Source organism: Drosophila subpulchrella, chromosome 3R (genome assembly GCF_014743375.2).
Source record: "Drosophila subpulchrella strain 33 F10 #4 breed RU33 chromosome 3R, RU_Dsub_v1.1 Primary Assembly, whole genome shotgun sequence".
Lineage (NCBI taxonomy): Eukaryota > Metazoa > Arthropoda > Insecta > Diptera > Drosophilidae > Drosophila > Drosophila subpulchrella.
In genome coordinates this window covers 2,148,035-2,164,839 of record NC_050609.1, presented here as the reverse complement: position 1 = coordinate 2,164,839, position 16,805 = coordinate 2,148,035, and the positions used below count along the sequence as shown (strand labels likewise).

Sequence of the window (16,805 nt, the reverse complement as noted above, 5' to 3'; positions counted from 1 at the left end):
AGAAAATGTTGAGCTGGGGTCAACCCGGTTTTTAAATAAGGCAACTAGTGGAGGGTCTTGGATGGGTATTTGTTATTTGTCGGTATATTAAGAATTTATTTCCCTATCGTCGATAATTGATCACTAGAGAATCTGACGTATAGCGGCGGGTTTTTTCTCTCAAGTTAAGGAGTTAACCCGATGTAAACACTTTTTTGGAGTAATGTGTTTGTTGGCTCACTCAATAGGTAACTCCACATAGTGTGAAAAGGCTTACAGGCTGAGCGCCAACTCCCCAACTCAGCAAAACGTTCATGTATTAGTTTTTATACATTTAGTATAGTTTTTATTGACATCAAGTATTCAGTTTCAGTATATATACCTATATAAAATATATTTCTTTAAGATTAATTTTGTTTCCGTTACTTTACACACATTTCAACATCCCGAGGTGCAGTATTTTGAAACCTTTTGCTTACTTTTTATATTTCACGTTTTGCCAACATTATTTTCGGGTTTGCGCACATTGTTCGACAATGCACGTAGTACATGTGTTTAACAATAGCAACTCTCAAAAGACATCGATAGTTAAATTATAAACACTACGATTCAATAAAACAAAAACGTCGTACACAGTACCGTTGTATAAGTAAAAATAAAATAATAGTCCCTAGACGCCTAGCTAACTAACTAATCAGTAAATAGTAAAAACCGTATGGAATTTTTGTGGAAATTTTATTTATATTCGTTTAGGATATCTTTCGTAACGCTTACTAAAAAGGTTAGGCGAATGACGCTTGCTTAAACATTTCCTACTGTATACAGTGTTAGGACTTCAAAATAACCTGAAACCACTAATTTTTCCATTGGAAAACATTATTTTTCTACCTTGAACAGCATTTACCCAGTGAGTAAAATATTAAGCAAGTTTCAATCGACCTTGTGCAAACTTTTCTCGACCTCGTATGGAATCTTTTTGTTTTTATTCTGCGTATTCAGATACAAAATATACAGTATTTTGTTAAAATCCGTTATAAAAATAGTAATATTAAATATATTGGTTATTTCTCGTGTATCGGTTTACTCTGTTGTCTTGTAAAAATACTGTATTTACAATTACAACTATTTACTTACACATTATCATATCAGTAAATATAAATAGTCATTTGATTTATATAAATAATTTAGAAAATATGAGAAACCGCGTTTGTTTTTGTCTTTTTGCGTTAGGAATATGTTTTTTTTTTTGTATTTGTATCAGTTTCAGTTGTACGAATTCCGGTTTGAAATTGTCTGTTTAGGATCTTTTTGCTTTTTTTTGTAAATATTTTGTATATGTGAATTTTTGTACATTTTCATTTGATTTTGATTGGACAGCATTGACAGTATGCACTAGGTAAAGAAATACAACTTTTAGATATTAACAACTATTGTGAGGGATAAGTTTAGATCCACCGAGGATTTAAACTTCAACTTCACAAATTATTTTTTCGACATTTTAAAAAAGAAATGATTATGCTTAGAGTCAATAAATGAATTAAGGAACTTCCGAAAAATACATTCAATGGCTCTAAGAAATACAGGTTAAAATTTGATTGGAATGTTTGCATTTCTGAAATGATTTGGAATAAACATTTCAAATTAATTCGAAAATACATTCCTAGAACATACAATAACATTTATAATCGTAAATAATCTACCCAGTACAATTTCCTGTCGATTGCTTTTTGGACCTCGATATTTGGGATATCTAAATTGTTCCCATAAAATATCTGTAAATGTTTGCATTTATGGTTCTTTTCTAGTAAATTTGTTTTCTGTTTTACACATTAATTTTTGTATCCCTAGTTTTACTTTCATCTTTAAAGGCACAAGCATTTTATAAAAATCTGTTCTTGTAGTTTTGTTAAATATACTTTAAAAAGTTATATGCTGCGATCCGTAACTAAGTTTTTCTTTTTTTTTTCTAAAAAAATTCAGGTTCAGTCTGTTTCAAGGAAATGTTTTGATGAAAAAAACGTAACTCTTTTTGAGATTCTTCAAGACTTGCATTTTATACATCCTATAGAAAATGTTTTTATTAGTAGGTATTACTTTTCATTAGTCGGCATAGAATAAAATTCCTTTGCATATTTAATATGTTTGTCGAAAATTCCATTTCTCAACTGAGTGTATAAAAAGTTCTGGAACGGGTTTAAAAACATATTTAATTTTTTTCCTCGTCGTTTTTTTTCTCTTTTCGTATGCGTTTAAATGTTCGGCCTTAATTGAGAACCTAGGATTAGGCTTAGGCTAAAACAATTAGGTTAAGACTAAACTAGCAGCGAACTTATCAAATAATATTACGTGTAGTTGAATGTCGTCTTAAGCGCTACTAGTGCGAAAATGTACTTAACTCGATGGTTGGCCCAGAAACTGGGGCAGCTGGGGCGTGTGTATGTCTCAGTGCTTTGACAGATTCAGTGGTAAGTCTGGGGGAGAGAAAGAATTCGTACTTAAATTGTGTTTTCGTGCATTAAATGATATTCTGATAAGATATTCATATATAGAATATTGAAAGGAATCAAAATGGCTTCGAACAAATCAAGAAAATGATTAAAGCTGACATGAGTGAAGTGATTGTGCAGAAATAATAAATATGCAGCTACTGCCGTCACTAGGAGATGAAATCTTCACATATTTCATAATTTTCTCCGTCAAATACAGATTAATTTAAAAGAAGTGGATATTGGTTACCACACCTAAGATTTTCCAATTCCCAACTGGATGCTAAAGAACTCATATTGATTTGCTCACCTGAACTTTGTTCATTCCTTAGGCTACTAGTATGAAACATTGCGGAGGAGCTGGCGCCGGAAGGGGGCGCCGAGGAGGAGGCGGATGCGCTCGAGCTGCTCGGCGAAGTGGAGGCAGTGCGATGACTGGACGCTGCAGACATTTGGTCGGTACTACTATCAGTCAGTTTTGGCGTGGCCAGGTGAGCGGGCGAGTGGTGGGTGGTCAGTGCAGCCGGATGAGGATGCTGGTGCGGATGGGCCAAGTGCGGATGCGTGTGGGGACTGGGGGCGGGTTGTCCGAAGGCTCCGGCAGCTGCAGCAGCCGCCACCACTCCGTTATAGGCGAACGCGTGATAGGCCGATTGTGGCGACAGTCTCGCAGCAGCAGCAGCTGCAGCCGCGGCGGCCGCCGAGCTGGCGGCTTGTGGATGTGTCGGCAGCAGGGGCGATGCTCCGGCCTGATAGTGGTGCATCCACAGCGGACTATGCCTTAAGGCCGCCAGTGTGGATATGTACGGATGGTATAGCGACGGCGACACCACCGAGGGAATGTAGGCTGCTGCGGCCGCAGCTGCCGCCGCTGCTGCAGCTGCACTGCTGCTAGACGTGACCGGCGCCGATGTCGGACTTCCGCCCGATCCATTGCCGTTCACCTGAGGCGCTGGCGGATACATATAGTAGTGCAGCGGAGAGCTGCGCTGCAGGTGCGGCTGCTGCTGCATGTGCCGCCGGTCCGGAGGCGAGGCACTCCGATCGCCGGGCGAGGGACAGCTACTGCTGCTGGCCGAGGGCGAGGCGAACTCGCGTCGGATCGATGCAGTCTTTTTGGGCACAGTGCGCGGCGTCGTGGCGGGCGATGCTGGCGAGGAGCGCGGCGGCGACAGGTCCTGCGATGCTGAGCTTGTTGTCGGTGGACGACCTGCACCCGCATAGGGATCCCTGTAGAATGTGTGACCATAGTCCACGGGAGAGCCCGCCGTGTACGGTGGCGACCGCTTCTTGGTTCCAGAGTGCGAGGGTGACTTTCCGCCGCCTCCATTGCTGCCGCTCACGTCCGGAGACTTGGGCGAGCTGAGCAACGCGCGTGGATAGCTCGAGGAGCTGGGCTGGTACAGGGAGTGGTGCGAGTGGTGCACATTGCTGATAATAGCCGCCGGATGATCGCCGCCCTTCTTGCTGGAGGAGGAGGATGTGCTGCCGCTGCCACTGCTTCCACCCAGCAGCGAGTGGATGCTGTAGGAGCTGTTGAGTCTCGTGGGCTGCGTGGATATTGCCGCTGGCGAAGTGCTGGTTGAGCTAGATGCGGGACTGGCACTCGGCTTTCCTTGGGGTGGGGCTAGATTCATCGGCGACGCCTTGCCAGCCGGTGATGATGTCGATGAGGCCTTTGCGCGGCTCCGTTTTCCACCCGCTCCCCCGCTGCTACCTCCAGCGCTGCCGTTATTTACGCATCCGTTGTCCTCCAGCGACACCTTCTCGAACTCGCGCAGGATTCTCTTCCTGGGCGACACGTGCTGGTGGTGGTACTCGACTAGACGGCTGGCTGCTGTTGCCGACGAGGGCGGAGAAACCTGAAAAAAGACATTTAAATGGTCAGTCTTGATAGTTTGTTTCAAAACTCTACAATTTAAACTTGCTACTGGAATTTTTACCGATTTTAAATTAAAATTGCTCTCGATAAACTTGATCTTTGGACATGTGAATTAAATATTCGTTAAAAATCAAATGATTACAAGCAATTAACATGCCTTATATTCAATGGAATCTGGGATTAAACCAGAAATTGTATGTTAATCGAACTTATGTAGAGTTCAAACGAAACTCACCTTGTGCGTCAAGGAGTGGCCTAGACTGCCGATGGCACCGCCACGCTCTGCTGACGCCGTACTCGTTGCGGATACCGCTGGTGCTTTCGACAGTTGCTCTAAGCGTGCTGGTACGCCATCAATTAGTTTCTGGATGATGCTGCTGAGCTTGGCCCGAGGTTTTGGCTTTGGTTTCCCAATTCTCGTCTTGAGGTCGCCGTTTAGTTCGCCGTTCACGGGATTCGCGCTCCTGGGCGGCGCTGTCATGGCTTCCTCGTCCTCGCTCGTATTCATCTTCTCCACAGTCTCCTCTTTTGGTTGTGCATCCACCTGCAGAGCGGGCGATGCTACTTTTGACTCACTGTCATCGTCAACCTCTTTCTTGGGCTCCTTCTCAGACCTTTCAGCATCTTCCTCGCCTTTGATCGTTTTCGGTTTTTCAGTTTTAATCTCATCTGTGGATGTGTCCGCCTCAGCGCCACCTTCAACGGCCTCTGCTGCTTCCGCTTTAAGAGTGTCGTCGCCGTTTTCAGCCTTGACTGCCGTCTCAAATATGGACTGCTGCTCCTCGCTGGTGGTTAGCGGCTCATGGGGCCGCCGACGTCTGCGAGCTGCTGTTTGGAGCGCAGCCCGGCTAAGTGCACTGTTCCTGGGGCGGTGATAAAAGAGCGACAGCTCCTTTGATATACCGCGCCTGGGACGGGACTGTTTCCAGGGCTGATCTCGCTGCCAGGGCGAAGATTGTATTGAGCTGTTGTCGTCAGAAACTGTAAGGGGAGGGGGATGTTAATACAAAATGTATGATTTGGCGATTCAGTTCGATATGTCTAGAGCGAGTCGCCTATAGAAACATTAGTGTTATCTTAGCACAGATATTTATTTATTTTGATAGCGCTCCGAAGAGCTTTATAGTTTTTTTGTGATGATGTAATGGAAAAATTTACGATAATGCTTGCTCAGGACTAGTTCAATCATTATGATGTTCTTTTAGTCTTTACCATTATTGCAAAGGGTCGATCGGGTAAAATTGATGACATAAAAACGATCTCTACTTTTGGGGAGGTACATAAAGGTTATAAGTTTCCGAGAATTTGGCGGTGCTCTAAAATTTCAGGCGTTTAATTTGTGTTTTACCACAATTGGACTTTATCCTACACGTGTCTTTAGAACCATTTGGACTTATAAGCACATGTTTTCTAACTACCGATTCTGACAACCCTATTTTTTTAAATCTGTGGTTTCCCAATCGGGCTTTCTAATGAAGGGTAATCCCGCGGGACCATCAAGTGATACATACAGCTCAGCGATGTGGAATTCTCGTTCTTTGGATACGCTGTGGTCACCGCCGACGTGGGGGTCACAGTGGCCGAGGTGGCCGCCGATGGAGGCCGGAAGGTCTTACGCGTGACCGAGACCCAGCCGCTTTTGTCGCCATCCTTGGATCGTGCCAGTTCCAATATGAATTTGCCATCTACGCAGGGGAATATCAATATTAATTAATATTTCTAGGAGCTTAGGGTTAACAAACAGAGAAACTTGCCTTTGAAGAACTGCAAACGGCCGCCATAGCCGCCCCAACTGTTGTTGCTGTTGCCGTGCGTCGATATTGGAGTCCTGCCCATATCAAAGCTGCCGCCGGAGTTGCTGCCCTTGCCGATCTTCACTGTTCCCGCTCCCGCTGCTGCTGCTACTGCTGCAGTGGTGGGCAGTGGGCCAGTGGCTGCTCCGCCCAAGGAACTGTAGTCCAGGACGCCGCCCAGGACATCGATGGTGGGCTTGGACGCAGTAGCTCCAACGATGCTGGCTGCCACTGCGGCGGATGCAGCCATGATGCTACTACTTTTTGGCGTCTTGGCATGCGGCAAAAAGCCATTTGAGGGGGTGGAGCTGCAGGATGAGGGCGTTGGCGTTGTCGTGGACGTGGGCGTGGTCGTCCTGCTTGAGTCGGCGGGCAGGGGCGGTGGCAGTGGGGGAAAGCTGCTGCTGCTGCTGCTGTTGTTGTTGCTATTGCCGTTCAGGCCATTTTTCAGTAGAAACTTGGCGGCCGCCTCTGCAATTATGCTACTACAGTTGTTGTTGCTACTGCTGCTCTCGTTGCCGTTGTTGTTGCTGCTGCTGCTGCTGCTACTTGCTGCGTTGTTGTTGCTACTGCTGCTGCTGTTGTTATTGCTGTTATTGTTGTTGTTGCTGGAGTTACTGCTGTTACTGTTAATGTTACTTTTATGCTCATCGGTCATTGTTGTCTGTTGCACTCTGTTACGCTCGTGACGTCATTTAGACAGGGGCCTTCAAAGAGAAACACATTCGTTTGCATCGGACATTACATTTAGCGCAAGCTCGCATTCGAAAACCGCATTGAATGGACAATTTGAATACCATTTATTTCATTGTTTTTGTTGTAAATTCCTCGCGCAGAGTTCGCGGCCGGAAGAAACGGCGCCGACGGCGTCGCTAAGCAAAATATGCCAGCTCGGCACGGCGTTAGGAGCGTCTAGCACCATTTTCATGTTTTGGGGCACCGTACCACCGAGCCCTATTATTATTGCACACACATATTCTTATTGAATCCTGGCCACTGGCCCGTCCGTCCCACTGGGCGGTATTTAACCAACTTCACAGGCACACACGGCGGGGCTTTTTGTGCGTTTTCTTTGGGCCCAAATGTTAAGCGGAGGCAGCGCACAAAGAGAGCACAAAACGAAGTGCGGACAAGGTGGAGATAAAATGGAAAAAACGTTCTCCAATTACCGTCAGCGGATATATCGATAGCCGATGGTCTGTCCAAGCGGGGGGCGGCGGACCGATTTAGTTAAACAATTTAGCAGGCAGTTGGCGGGGGCAGCTCAGTTTCCAACCAATAAACTAATAAATAAATTTAAAAATTATCAACGAAAAACGCAGCCTCGGTGCACTGTGTGACCGTCAACTGAGAACGGCGAAACCCGCAGCGCCAGTGAGCATGCTAGCTAATATCATGATTCCACTGGATTCCCGTTTTAAATTGTGGCGTTTCCACTGCTAATTTACATTAAACCCTATTCATATGGAAAAGTAAACGCGAGCTTTAACACATGTTGGATTTAATGCGAAATGGTTTTGGTTTCCTGCACAGGGAAGATGAAATGTTTGATAAATAAAATAATCTTAGTTTTTGCTTGCAATCCTTGAGGATATCCGAGAGAGAGTGAAACACCGTGCTCCAATAAGAGAAATGTAAAAATGATATCGATGCCTATCGATATTTGTCCAGTTGCTTAAAATTGTAACCGTTTTTTTCAAAAAGTTAATTATATAATGTTTATATAATTCTGTTCGATAGATTCTAAGATTTGACAAGAATTTGCATGAGAGAATTCTTTTAATTATTTCATGTCAGAACAAAATTACACATCGAAATAGATATAAAGTTTTGCAAGTATTATTAAATTAAACAAAATAATTTAAATAAATTTAAGTATGAATAGATTTTTCATAAAAATATGCAGAGTTCTAGTCTAAGCAAATTTAGATGATTACCAAACTAATTTCCTAGCGTCCTCTATGGCTGAGATCAAGCTTATAATAATACCCTTAGAATTAAAATTTTCATATTAGTCGTAGAATAAAATATGTATTTATTATTAAGTCCAGAATGTAAACATTAAGCGATAATGGTATGTTACGATAAATTCCCACACTTCAGCTAGGTAAATACTTATGGTTGCAAGTGTCTTTTTATTGCGTATAATACTGTTTGCTCGTAAATCGAATTACTGGTAATTGTGAGCTCGGGCGGGTTAAAATATATATTTAAATAGCCTTTGCATACGGAATACAACCCTTCTTCTGCTTCTTAAAGTTAAACACAACTCGTATTCTCTCTCGTTTGCCGCCGCGGCCTCCCTCCAATTATACTTCAAGTACTCTGAAGTTCTAATGCAAAATATAATGTAAGTCTTACGCGTCTATCATGTCGATTATCAGTAGGTTAGTTTAGGTATAGGCTATATTCGAGTTGCTTTTGATATGGGCGAGAAGTCGTCGATTGCACGAGAATGGCTAAGAATAGATGCTTAGTAGATATTGCACAAAGTAAATCGTAAGATGTTACAACAGAGGGCATACAACATAATAAATTAAATTTAGTTTTGTTTTCCGTTTTGCCAACATAATTTAAATATCACAGACGTTTTGCCAATTGTTTAACTAATTTGCCGTTTTGCTTGTTAATTTTGCATGCCGAATAGGGAAAGACAGAGTGGAGAGAATGAAATCATACGAATCCAACCGCAGGATGTACATATACCTAAATGTCAGTCAAATGTGAAAATTAAATCAAGTCTTGCGTTGAACATGGCACGTAATTGCTAAAAGGAAAACCGGAGCCAAGCCTACGAGGGTAAACTGCAATGCATATGTATAATCTAGGCGTATTTCTGTGTGTAAATACTAAGTGTTCTCAATATCTTGGAAGAATGTGGGAGTATGCTACCAGATGAACTCCATCCTACGCCTAGTGCATGTTATCCACCCTGCCCGAAGGGAGGCCCAAGGCGGCGCTCAGGTTGAGTCCTGGGGGAACCCCCACTCCAACGCCCACGCTCACACCCACTCCTGATCCCACGTTGCCCTCGCTCTCGCTTTTCCAGGAGGACACCGGTATGTGGGGAGCTGGGAGGCAGTTGCGAAGCGTCTGCACGATCTGAATGGTGTCCATGAGGGCTGCAGAGGAGATGGAAACAGAAGGAGTCGGTCAGCATCTGAGATAGCTGGCACACAGAACCGGTTCTCAGTTTGGTACTCACTCTTCTGCAGACTCTCGCTCTGTTTGCCGTATGGCTTACACATCGAGGGACGTATGTAGGTCTTCATCCGCGACATGTTCCGCATCAGCTCCGCAAATATCCGCACTATCTTGTCCTGGCCCACGGCCAGGTGATCCATGCGGTTAGCGTCTCCGGTGGCCCAGGCCCCATTGTGCAGCGCCAGCAAATCCTTGTTCGACTCTATCGAATCCAGATTGGAGCTAAGATGGGGAGATTTTAGCAATATTATTAGAAAATCCAGTATTCAAGGGTATAAGTGATATGGATTATCCCATAAAGATCTAATGAAAAAAAGAAATTGATTTTAATTAATAGAATGATTTAGTTGCATGTGTTGTACATTAATTTAATTTAAGAATAATAATTTATATTCAAAAATAAATAATATCTTAATTATTTAGTTCCACTCACCGCAAGGAGTCGGCCACGTTCTTGTGGGTAATCTGGTCCAGCGAGGAGTGAGAGGAAGACGAAGAGGACGAGTGCGGCGACTGCGATGGCGGCGGCAAAGGATGGTGGCCGTGATGGGCCTGGGGACCTGCTGCAGATCCTCCTGCCGCGGATGTGGCTGTGGCCGTCGGTGGCTGATTGGCGGCCACGGCGGCAGCCACCGCCTGAGACTGCATCAGTCCCTGGATCTGAAGATTGGCGGCTGCAGCCGCGACGGCCATGGGATCAAAGTGCTTAGGATCGAGCTGGGCGAAAACACGTTGCTTTTCCAGCGGACTAAGATGGTTGCTAAGCTTCTCAAGACTCTGCTGGGCAAGGACGCGGTTCTGCTGTTGGATAAGGGCCGCCGTGAGTTGCTGCTGGTGCTTGGCTGCTGCCTGTTGTTGCTGCTGCTGCTGTTGCTGCTGCTGCTGCTGTTGTTGCTGTTGCTGCTGTTGGTGGTGGGCTGCTGCCGCACTGATCTGTGAGAGCTGTGTCTGAATGCTGCTCTGCTGCTGCTTGGTCAAGTGCTGCAGCTGCGGCGGCACCGGCACCTGCGGCACCTTGGTCCCCGTCGACTTGGACAGATCAATCTCCACGTTTGCCGAACTCGAGCTGCTTGCCGCACTGGACGCCGAACCGGCGGCCGAGCCTCCTGGTCCAGATCCAGCTGCTCCGCCAGGCGGCAAGTGGGAAAGACGTTGCAGAAACTCGGGCGTATTTACGCCCGGATACTGCTGCTCCATAAACGGCATGGGCGAGATGCCCATGTGGTTCTTGTAGTAACGGCAAGCGGGACTGGGGCACGACTGCACCACCTCGATGATGAACTCCTTCTCCATCCCAAACTGATCCCGTCCGATGGTGTAGGACTCGATGACCGCCCGCACCGTGGCATCCACACTGAGGTGCAGGCCATGTGGTCCGGACATGTGCTTCAGCATCACTGCATTGGCAAAGTGCTCGAATGGCAGCACAATCTTGCCATTGTCCCGCAGGATAAGACGTCCCTGGGAGTCCAGAGTCAGCCGGTTGGCCAGCACCCTGCAAGAGAAGAAAGTTAGGAGGGATCTATTGAAAGACCTACTCCGTACTCACTGCAGATAGGCTGCGCTGGGCAGCATGGCGTTGTCCTTGAGATCGCTGAAGCACTGCAGCAGCTCGGCACTCGGATTCCAGCCCTTGTTCTGCAGATACAGCTGCAGTAGCATGTAGAGCTTCTCCGTTACATAGCCCACTCCTGGCATTCCGGCATTCGGCTGGGGCAGCATATCCCCGCCCGCCACGCCCCCTCCGCCGCCACCGCCTCCGGGTCCTTTGGAGAGAGCCGCCTTCATGGTCTCGGACAGATCCAATTTGTAGTTGTCGGGATAGAAGTGCTTGGCGTGGTCCTGCAAGGATTGCAATGTGGATTGATTGATTGATACACACAATCGGAGACGGAGACACCAGAAACCGAACCCTTGCCACCGCCACCGCCCACTCACCAAATTGTTCATTTTCGTCTGGGACTACGGATTACTAGCCTAAGTGACGCCAGCGCAGCATCCTGGATTCGAATAACCAATGGTTGCTCTGGGGGAATCACCCGTCGGTTGGGGGACGAGACTGGGCTAACTGGCGGCCACGGATCGGGGGAAAAAAGTGTATGTGTCCGCCGCCTAATTGTGTTGTCCTTGCAAGGAAGGAAGTGGGGGAGGCCAGCAGTGTGACCGTAGCATGGCGCAGCCAAAAGCCCGAAAAAGCAAAGGGCGGCTTCACGAAAGCTTCAAAACATGTTTTGAAATTTTTAAAACAACTGCTACGAAAATAGTTTGATTGTAACCTTTTTATATAGACACCATAGTCTAAAAATATTATCATATGGATATTTCCATTAATGATAGGTTAATGTAACCGCTTTTGCTTGTTGTATAGTCAAATGTAACGGACAAATGAAGATTTTTAAGTTATGCCTATTAGACAAGAAACTTATTATTTATTTCGAATCACTTTAAATTAATTTATGTCTAACATAAATAAATATATAAAAACAAACAAAAAAATGCATTTTGAAAACATTAGGAATTGTTCTCCTGATGAAGTTCAGTTTAGTTTCTCAATATCATGATTAAACTCTGAAATGCTTTTCCAAAATTCTTTAAGACATTATAATTCTGATATTTATTTACTATAATGTGCATTGTTTCTATTTAATACTATAATTCGCCTTCATGTATTGAAATATACATTATAAATTATAATATTTAATATTGCAAGGCGCTCAATTAATTTAATAACCCCAGTGATGGTCAAAGGTTTTGCCCGATAAAGAATTCCATCACGTTTAATCTAATTTCTAAAATAGCCTAGCCATATTTACCCACAAATCGTATGCAAAATGCAAAGAAAGTAATGATGGCAATCTCAATTTTGAGCACGCAATGTGCTGAAATGTATAAGGAAACCCAGTGGGACACACGATAATCCGAGGCGTAACAAGTCTCGAGGACTCATTACACTTGAGGTGGACTTTCGGTCGAGGGAGCAACCACCTGAGCCAACCCCCAGATAATGGCCATTTTGCATGCGTGCCCGGTGAAATCCTGGGGTTGGGTAGCTATAGCAACTCCGCTCCCACCACGAGTCCACTTGTTTACTTGCCTTCCTCGGCGCCTTCGAAATTGCAGCTGCAATCGATGGGGTATTCAGTATCCTTTCGCGTTTTGAAGAGAGAGCAGCAGCTCCGGAAATCAGAACAGGATGAGGTACTTCCTCCGGGTCATCAGCTGGTGCCTTGCCCTCCTCTGGATCGGACATCCTATTCAAATTGCCCGCTGTTCGCTGGTCATTCCAACGCCAAGTCCCACACAGGTGCCAACGCCACACACTTTCCGCTTCCAGAATCCGCTGCAGTGCCTCAAGAACGAGTTCTACAACCTCAACCTATTCGACTGTGTGCCCTGCAATGAGGTCGCCTCTGGAGATGGGGGCCTCGGAAAACTGCAGCCCGACAGTGAGTGGTAGTATTGATCAAACAGAACCCAAAGGGGTGGCAGGCGAAGGGGTTGGGAACTGCATGCCACTCAAGGAAAACTATGATTTCTTTCCTCCAGGAAAACCCCCACTTTTTAGGTCACTCAATAATTTATAATAACTTGAGATTAAGATTTTATGAGGCTTTCGCGATTCCAGCTAGAATCCAATTCCTTCAAGTCATTGCTGAAAATGTGTTATTTTTGGGGTCACTGACCTGCTATCTTCAAGTTTTATTAACCCCAAAAATGGTCTTACTATATATTACGTTTATTTTTACATTTTTAAATTCAATCAAAATTATGCAAATTACCTTTTTTTTAGAGTCTAATCCCTAAATTTTTTTTAAATTATAAAAACAAAGGTACGTTCTTAAAAGATCGCTTCGTTCTCAACAAATAAAGAGTTCAATATTTAGATTACCAACAGTTTTTGAATATGACTTAATATTTGAAGTAGGAGTAGATAGGATTGTCATAATTTCAACTTGATTAATGTATTCTGATTAGGTAAGTTCCGGCAGTTAAACACATATAATTTTAAAAGGGTTTTACCAATTTGCATTTGAAATGAAATAAAGTAAGGAACCCAGAAGACAATAAGGTTTTCTGGGCATGGGTGTACGGCTGACATTATTTTTTCCTTTGCCTATCCCCCATTTCAGAGTTCTCTTGCAAGTGCCCGACTGGTCACCTGTCCATCTATGAGCGCGGCAAGACGTGGCCCACCTGCGATGAGATTTGCACCCCGGACAGGAGCGACAATTGCACCTCGGTATGGCTGCCACAGCCGCGTCCCTCCGCTTATTGCACCTATAGATACCTCAACACCACGTCGGTATTCGCCAGTCAGTTGCCAGTGCATCCGCTAATTTCTGGGATTATCCTGACCCAGACGAACCCAGCGAGCAGCGTGGGCGATTGCCAAACCTGCGATATGACCCACAATTTCCGCTATCAGGATTTCTGCTTGGCCAGCACTCTGCTCCGTCCGTATCTGCACTACAATGCCTTCTGGCAGGCCTCCACCAGTTCCAAGCCGGATGCATTGGCACCCAACCACTTTGGGGACCTTAAGTTCGTGGCCTTCTTCTGTCTGACCCTGCGGAACGACACAGCCTGCCAGCAGCTGGCCAATCTCTGTGTGCTATCGCACTTCTCCCTGGAGAAGCACTCGCCCTGCAGCGCCTTCCTGCTCACCCAGGTCTCGGATGTGGTGATGAAGTATGCCCACTCCGGTGAGCAGGTGCGTTCCCTCCAGCCGTTCCTGTTCTACAAAAAGGGTCGAGTTACCAAGGACCTGCTCTCGAAGACGCTCCAGCTGCCGGATCGCAAGGAGTTGCGACTTTTTAGCACAACCTTTGGCCTGGATGGTGGACTCAAACGGTGGGGTGCCTTCCATACGGAGATGCTGAACATGTGCCAGAAGCCGGCGCCAAATCTGCGACTGGCTTTACCGGAGCAGGAGTGGGAGGTGTCATGCCAGCTCACCCTGGAGCGACTCATTGACCTGGCCAACCAGCAGGCCAACGACGACTTCCTCACGATTTTCCTAAACTTTAGCAGCAACTGGCAGTTTCTACTCCACCAGCTGCCCGTGCTCATCGAGACCCTGACGTCGGAGAACCAGGTGAGATTTGGCGGGATTTACTTGGACTACATTTAGTAATCAAATCCTCTTTTCAGCGTCCCCAGCAGGAGGAGTGGCAGCTGGTGAAGCGTTTCCAATTGATATCCGCCTCTCCGCGGGACAATAGAATCCACCAGACATTACCACGCTACGAGGATGCCCACAAGCTTCAGCAGTATTACTCACTGCGTTATGTGGAGGACATACAACTGCATTATACTCTGGACAAGGATCAGCCGGATAGAGTGGGTCTGCCCCTCATCCGACTGCGATATCGGCACATTGAGATAGGATCGGGAAATGCCTCACTCGCCCAACTGTATCCGTTCCGCTTGAGGATTACACACGAGCAAGTGAAACGGGGATGGGATTGGTTAGTACTGGAAGTGGCGCTGCCCTTGCTCCTTTTGCTGGCTTTTGCAGCTGCCATTTTCCGTCTTCAGAACTTGCGAAGAAGGAGAAAAGCCGATCTTTGCCAGATGAGCAGCCTTATCGAGTTCCTCCTGCAGCTGGCCGGAAATGTGGCCTATGCACTGCTGGCCACTGCGTTGCTGCTCCTGCTGCTGCAAGCCTCCAATCCACGCCTGCTGAAGATCCTGCTCTATCCCGCTTGTCTGCTGCAGTTGCTCTTCCTGGGCGTTCAGCTGTGGCGCTCCAGCCAGCTGGAACTGTTCCTCATCGACTGGGAGAGGCCGCGAAGCAGCTGCGAAGGGCAGCGTCTAAACCTGGACAGCTCCTCGCTCTGCTCCAGCGTGCGGACCTTCGTGGCCGAGAGCAGCGTCTCCGCCTGGCGGGTCCTCTTCACGGCCAATGCCTGGATTCGCCTTAGTGTGAGCCAGAAGTACTCCACCTTGGGTCAGGTGTTGGTGGTCATTGCTGGCTATCAGTTCCTGGAGAGATTTACCAGCGGGGATCTCGGACTGCGCTGTTGCTTGCTAGCAGCCATTTATCTGCTCACCTATCTGCTACAAATAATAGGACACCACCTGCTTATGGCCAATCCTCTCCAGAAGTTCATCGATCTGTGCAGTATGGCCAATATCTCTCTGTTCTCGCTAACGGAACCTGGGTTTGGATACTACATTCACGGAAGATCCCCACACGGATTTGCCGATGCGGACATGTCCTCGATGATTCTGCAGCTCCAGAGGACCCAGACCATGTGTGGAAGGCGGGGACTGCTCATGGATTCGGATAAGCAGGCGTACATCATCCTGCCTCCCAGAAATCTTCAGTGAGTATTGGCTGTATCTCCAGAGGGATATGGATTTTATTATGTTTTTACCACAGCATCTACCTGGAGAGACTGCTGCTGCCCTTCCAGCGCAGCCTTACCGGCAGCCTCTCGCAGACCCTTCTATATCAAAAGGACATCGTTCCCAGCATCGATGGCCAGATGGAGCGCACCTCCATCGCGTATGCCAGCGTAAATCGCTTCTTCTGCGCCTTTATCGATCACGTGAGTTAAAATTAAAATATTAAAAGACAAAAGTTTTTATTAATAGTACCTAGTTGAGGTCCATTCGTAGCATATTTGAAAAGTAATGGATATTGAACAACAAATTTAAAAAGATATTCTCCCGTGAAATTTTGTATAGGAATAACACTTTATAACTAAGAACCAGCAGACTTAATTTAACAATTTAAAAAGGAGAAAGTCTTATTTTATTGCACAGATACGAAAAATTGGGCCCCAAACTATATTATGTACCTAAGCCTCCAATTTCTGTAAAATTCAAAACGCATTTTCTTTAAAGATTTCAAAAAGCACATTTGTAATTGAAAATGGAAAATCGTGCCAAATAGTTTCTCAAATACCATATGTTTATTTAATAATATTCGGATAATAGGCCATTAAGGACATGGATTACATTATTAAGGAAAAATCATTTGTAGAGCAATTGCTTAACTGCGAAATCGACAACTATATTACGGAAAGTGAGTAGTTACTAAGGTATTTCTCTCCCAGATGTTACAACTATTTAAATTTTCAGACAAGGGTACCTTTTACATAGACGATTCGTTCAGCTTCTCCCGTGTTCTCCTTTTGGGTAACCATTTGCACATCTTTGTGATGGAACTGCTCCTGCTGCTGTCGATCTTCCTGATAACCACAAACTTGTTGATTGCAGCTGCGGCAGCTTGTGTGTTTAATATAGTAGGTTTTACATTTCAGTAAATTGGTATTTCAGCTAAACTAATCTTCAATTTCATTTCAGTTACTGCGCCAGGTGTTCCGCCATTGGGTGCGTCGTAATGTTTCCCGCAAGACCCTCATCGACGAGAGGTTCCTCTTGTAGCCCCAAAGAGAGGAGCAATATTTGCGGGAAGACGGATTCTTTGCCATATAAATGATATCAGAGCAG

The 16,805-nt window shown here is 45.7% G+C and overlaps 3 protein-coding genes across 4 annotated transcripts; 1 reads left to right on the top strand and 2 right to left on the bottom strand.

Annotated features, from left to right (window-relative positions):
* Positions 1-699: 699 nt before the first annotated feature.
* On the bottom strand, positions 700-7,490 carry LOC119551204 (protein hairless). 2 transcript variants are annotated; one of them, XM_037860441.1, is made up of 6 exons: positions 6,938-7,490; positions 6,102-6,847; positions 5,859-6,032; positions 4,583-5,328; positions 2,776-4,327; positions 700-2,450 (listed from the first exon to the last, which is right to left on the bottom strand). In XM_037860441.1, exons 2-6 carry the CDS (start codon positions 6,796-6,798, stop codon positions 2,422-2,424), a joined length of 3,198 nt encoding a protein of 1,065 aa, XP_037716369.1. In that variant the 5' UTR covers positions 6,799-6,847; positions 6,938-7,490; the 3' UTR covers positions 700-2,421. The 2 variants fall into 2 exon arrangements, with proteins under 2 accessions (XP_037716369.1, XP_037716377.1); XM_037860449.1 differs by having other exon boundaries at positions 7,310-7,490.
* A 988-nt stretch (positions 7,491-8,478) lies between these two features.
* LOC119562964 (neurogenic protein mastermind) lies at positions 8,479-11,508 on the bottom strand. Its single transcript, XM_037876140.1, has 5 exons — positions 11,283-11,508; positions 10,894-11,186; positions 9,778-10,839; positions 9,346-9,566; positions 8,479-9,262 (listed from the first exon to the last, which is right to left on the bottom strand). The coding sequence occupies exons 1-5, from the start codon at positions 11,292-11,294 to the stop codon at positions 9,054-9,056; spliced, it is 1,797 nt and encodes a 598-aa protein (XP_037732068.1). The 5' UTR covers positions 11,295-11,508; the 3' UTR covers positions 8,479-9,053.
* A 1,000-nt stretch (positions 11,509-12,508) lies between these two features.
* Positions 12,509-16,800, top strand: LOC119548112 (meckelin). Its single transcript, XM_037855209.1, has 7 exons — positions 12,509-12,790; positions 13,475-14,439; positions 14,496-15,673; positions 15,730-15,898; positions 16,290-16,377; positions 16,434-16,597; positions 16,659-16,800. The coding sequence occupies exons 1-7, from the start codon at positions 12,538-12,540 to the stop codon at positions 16,737-16,739; spliced, it is 2,898 nt and encodes a 965-aa protein (XP_037711137.1). The 5' UTR covers positions 12,509-12,537; the 3' UTR covers positions 16,740-16,800.
* Positions 16,801-16,805: the final 5 nt, after the last annotated feature.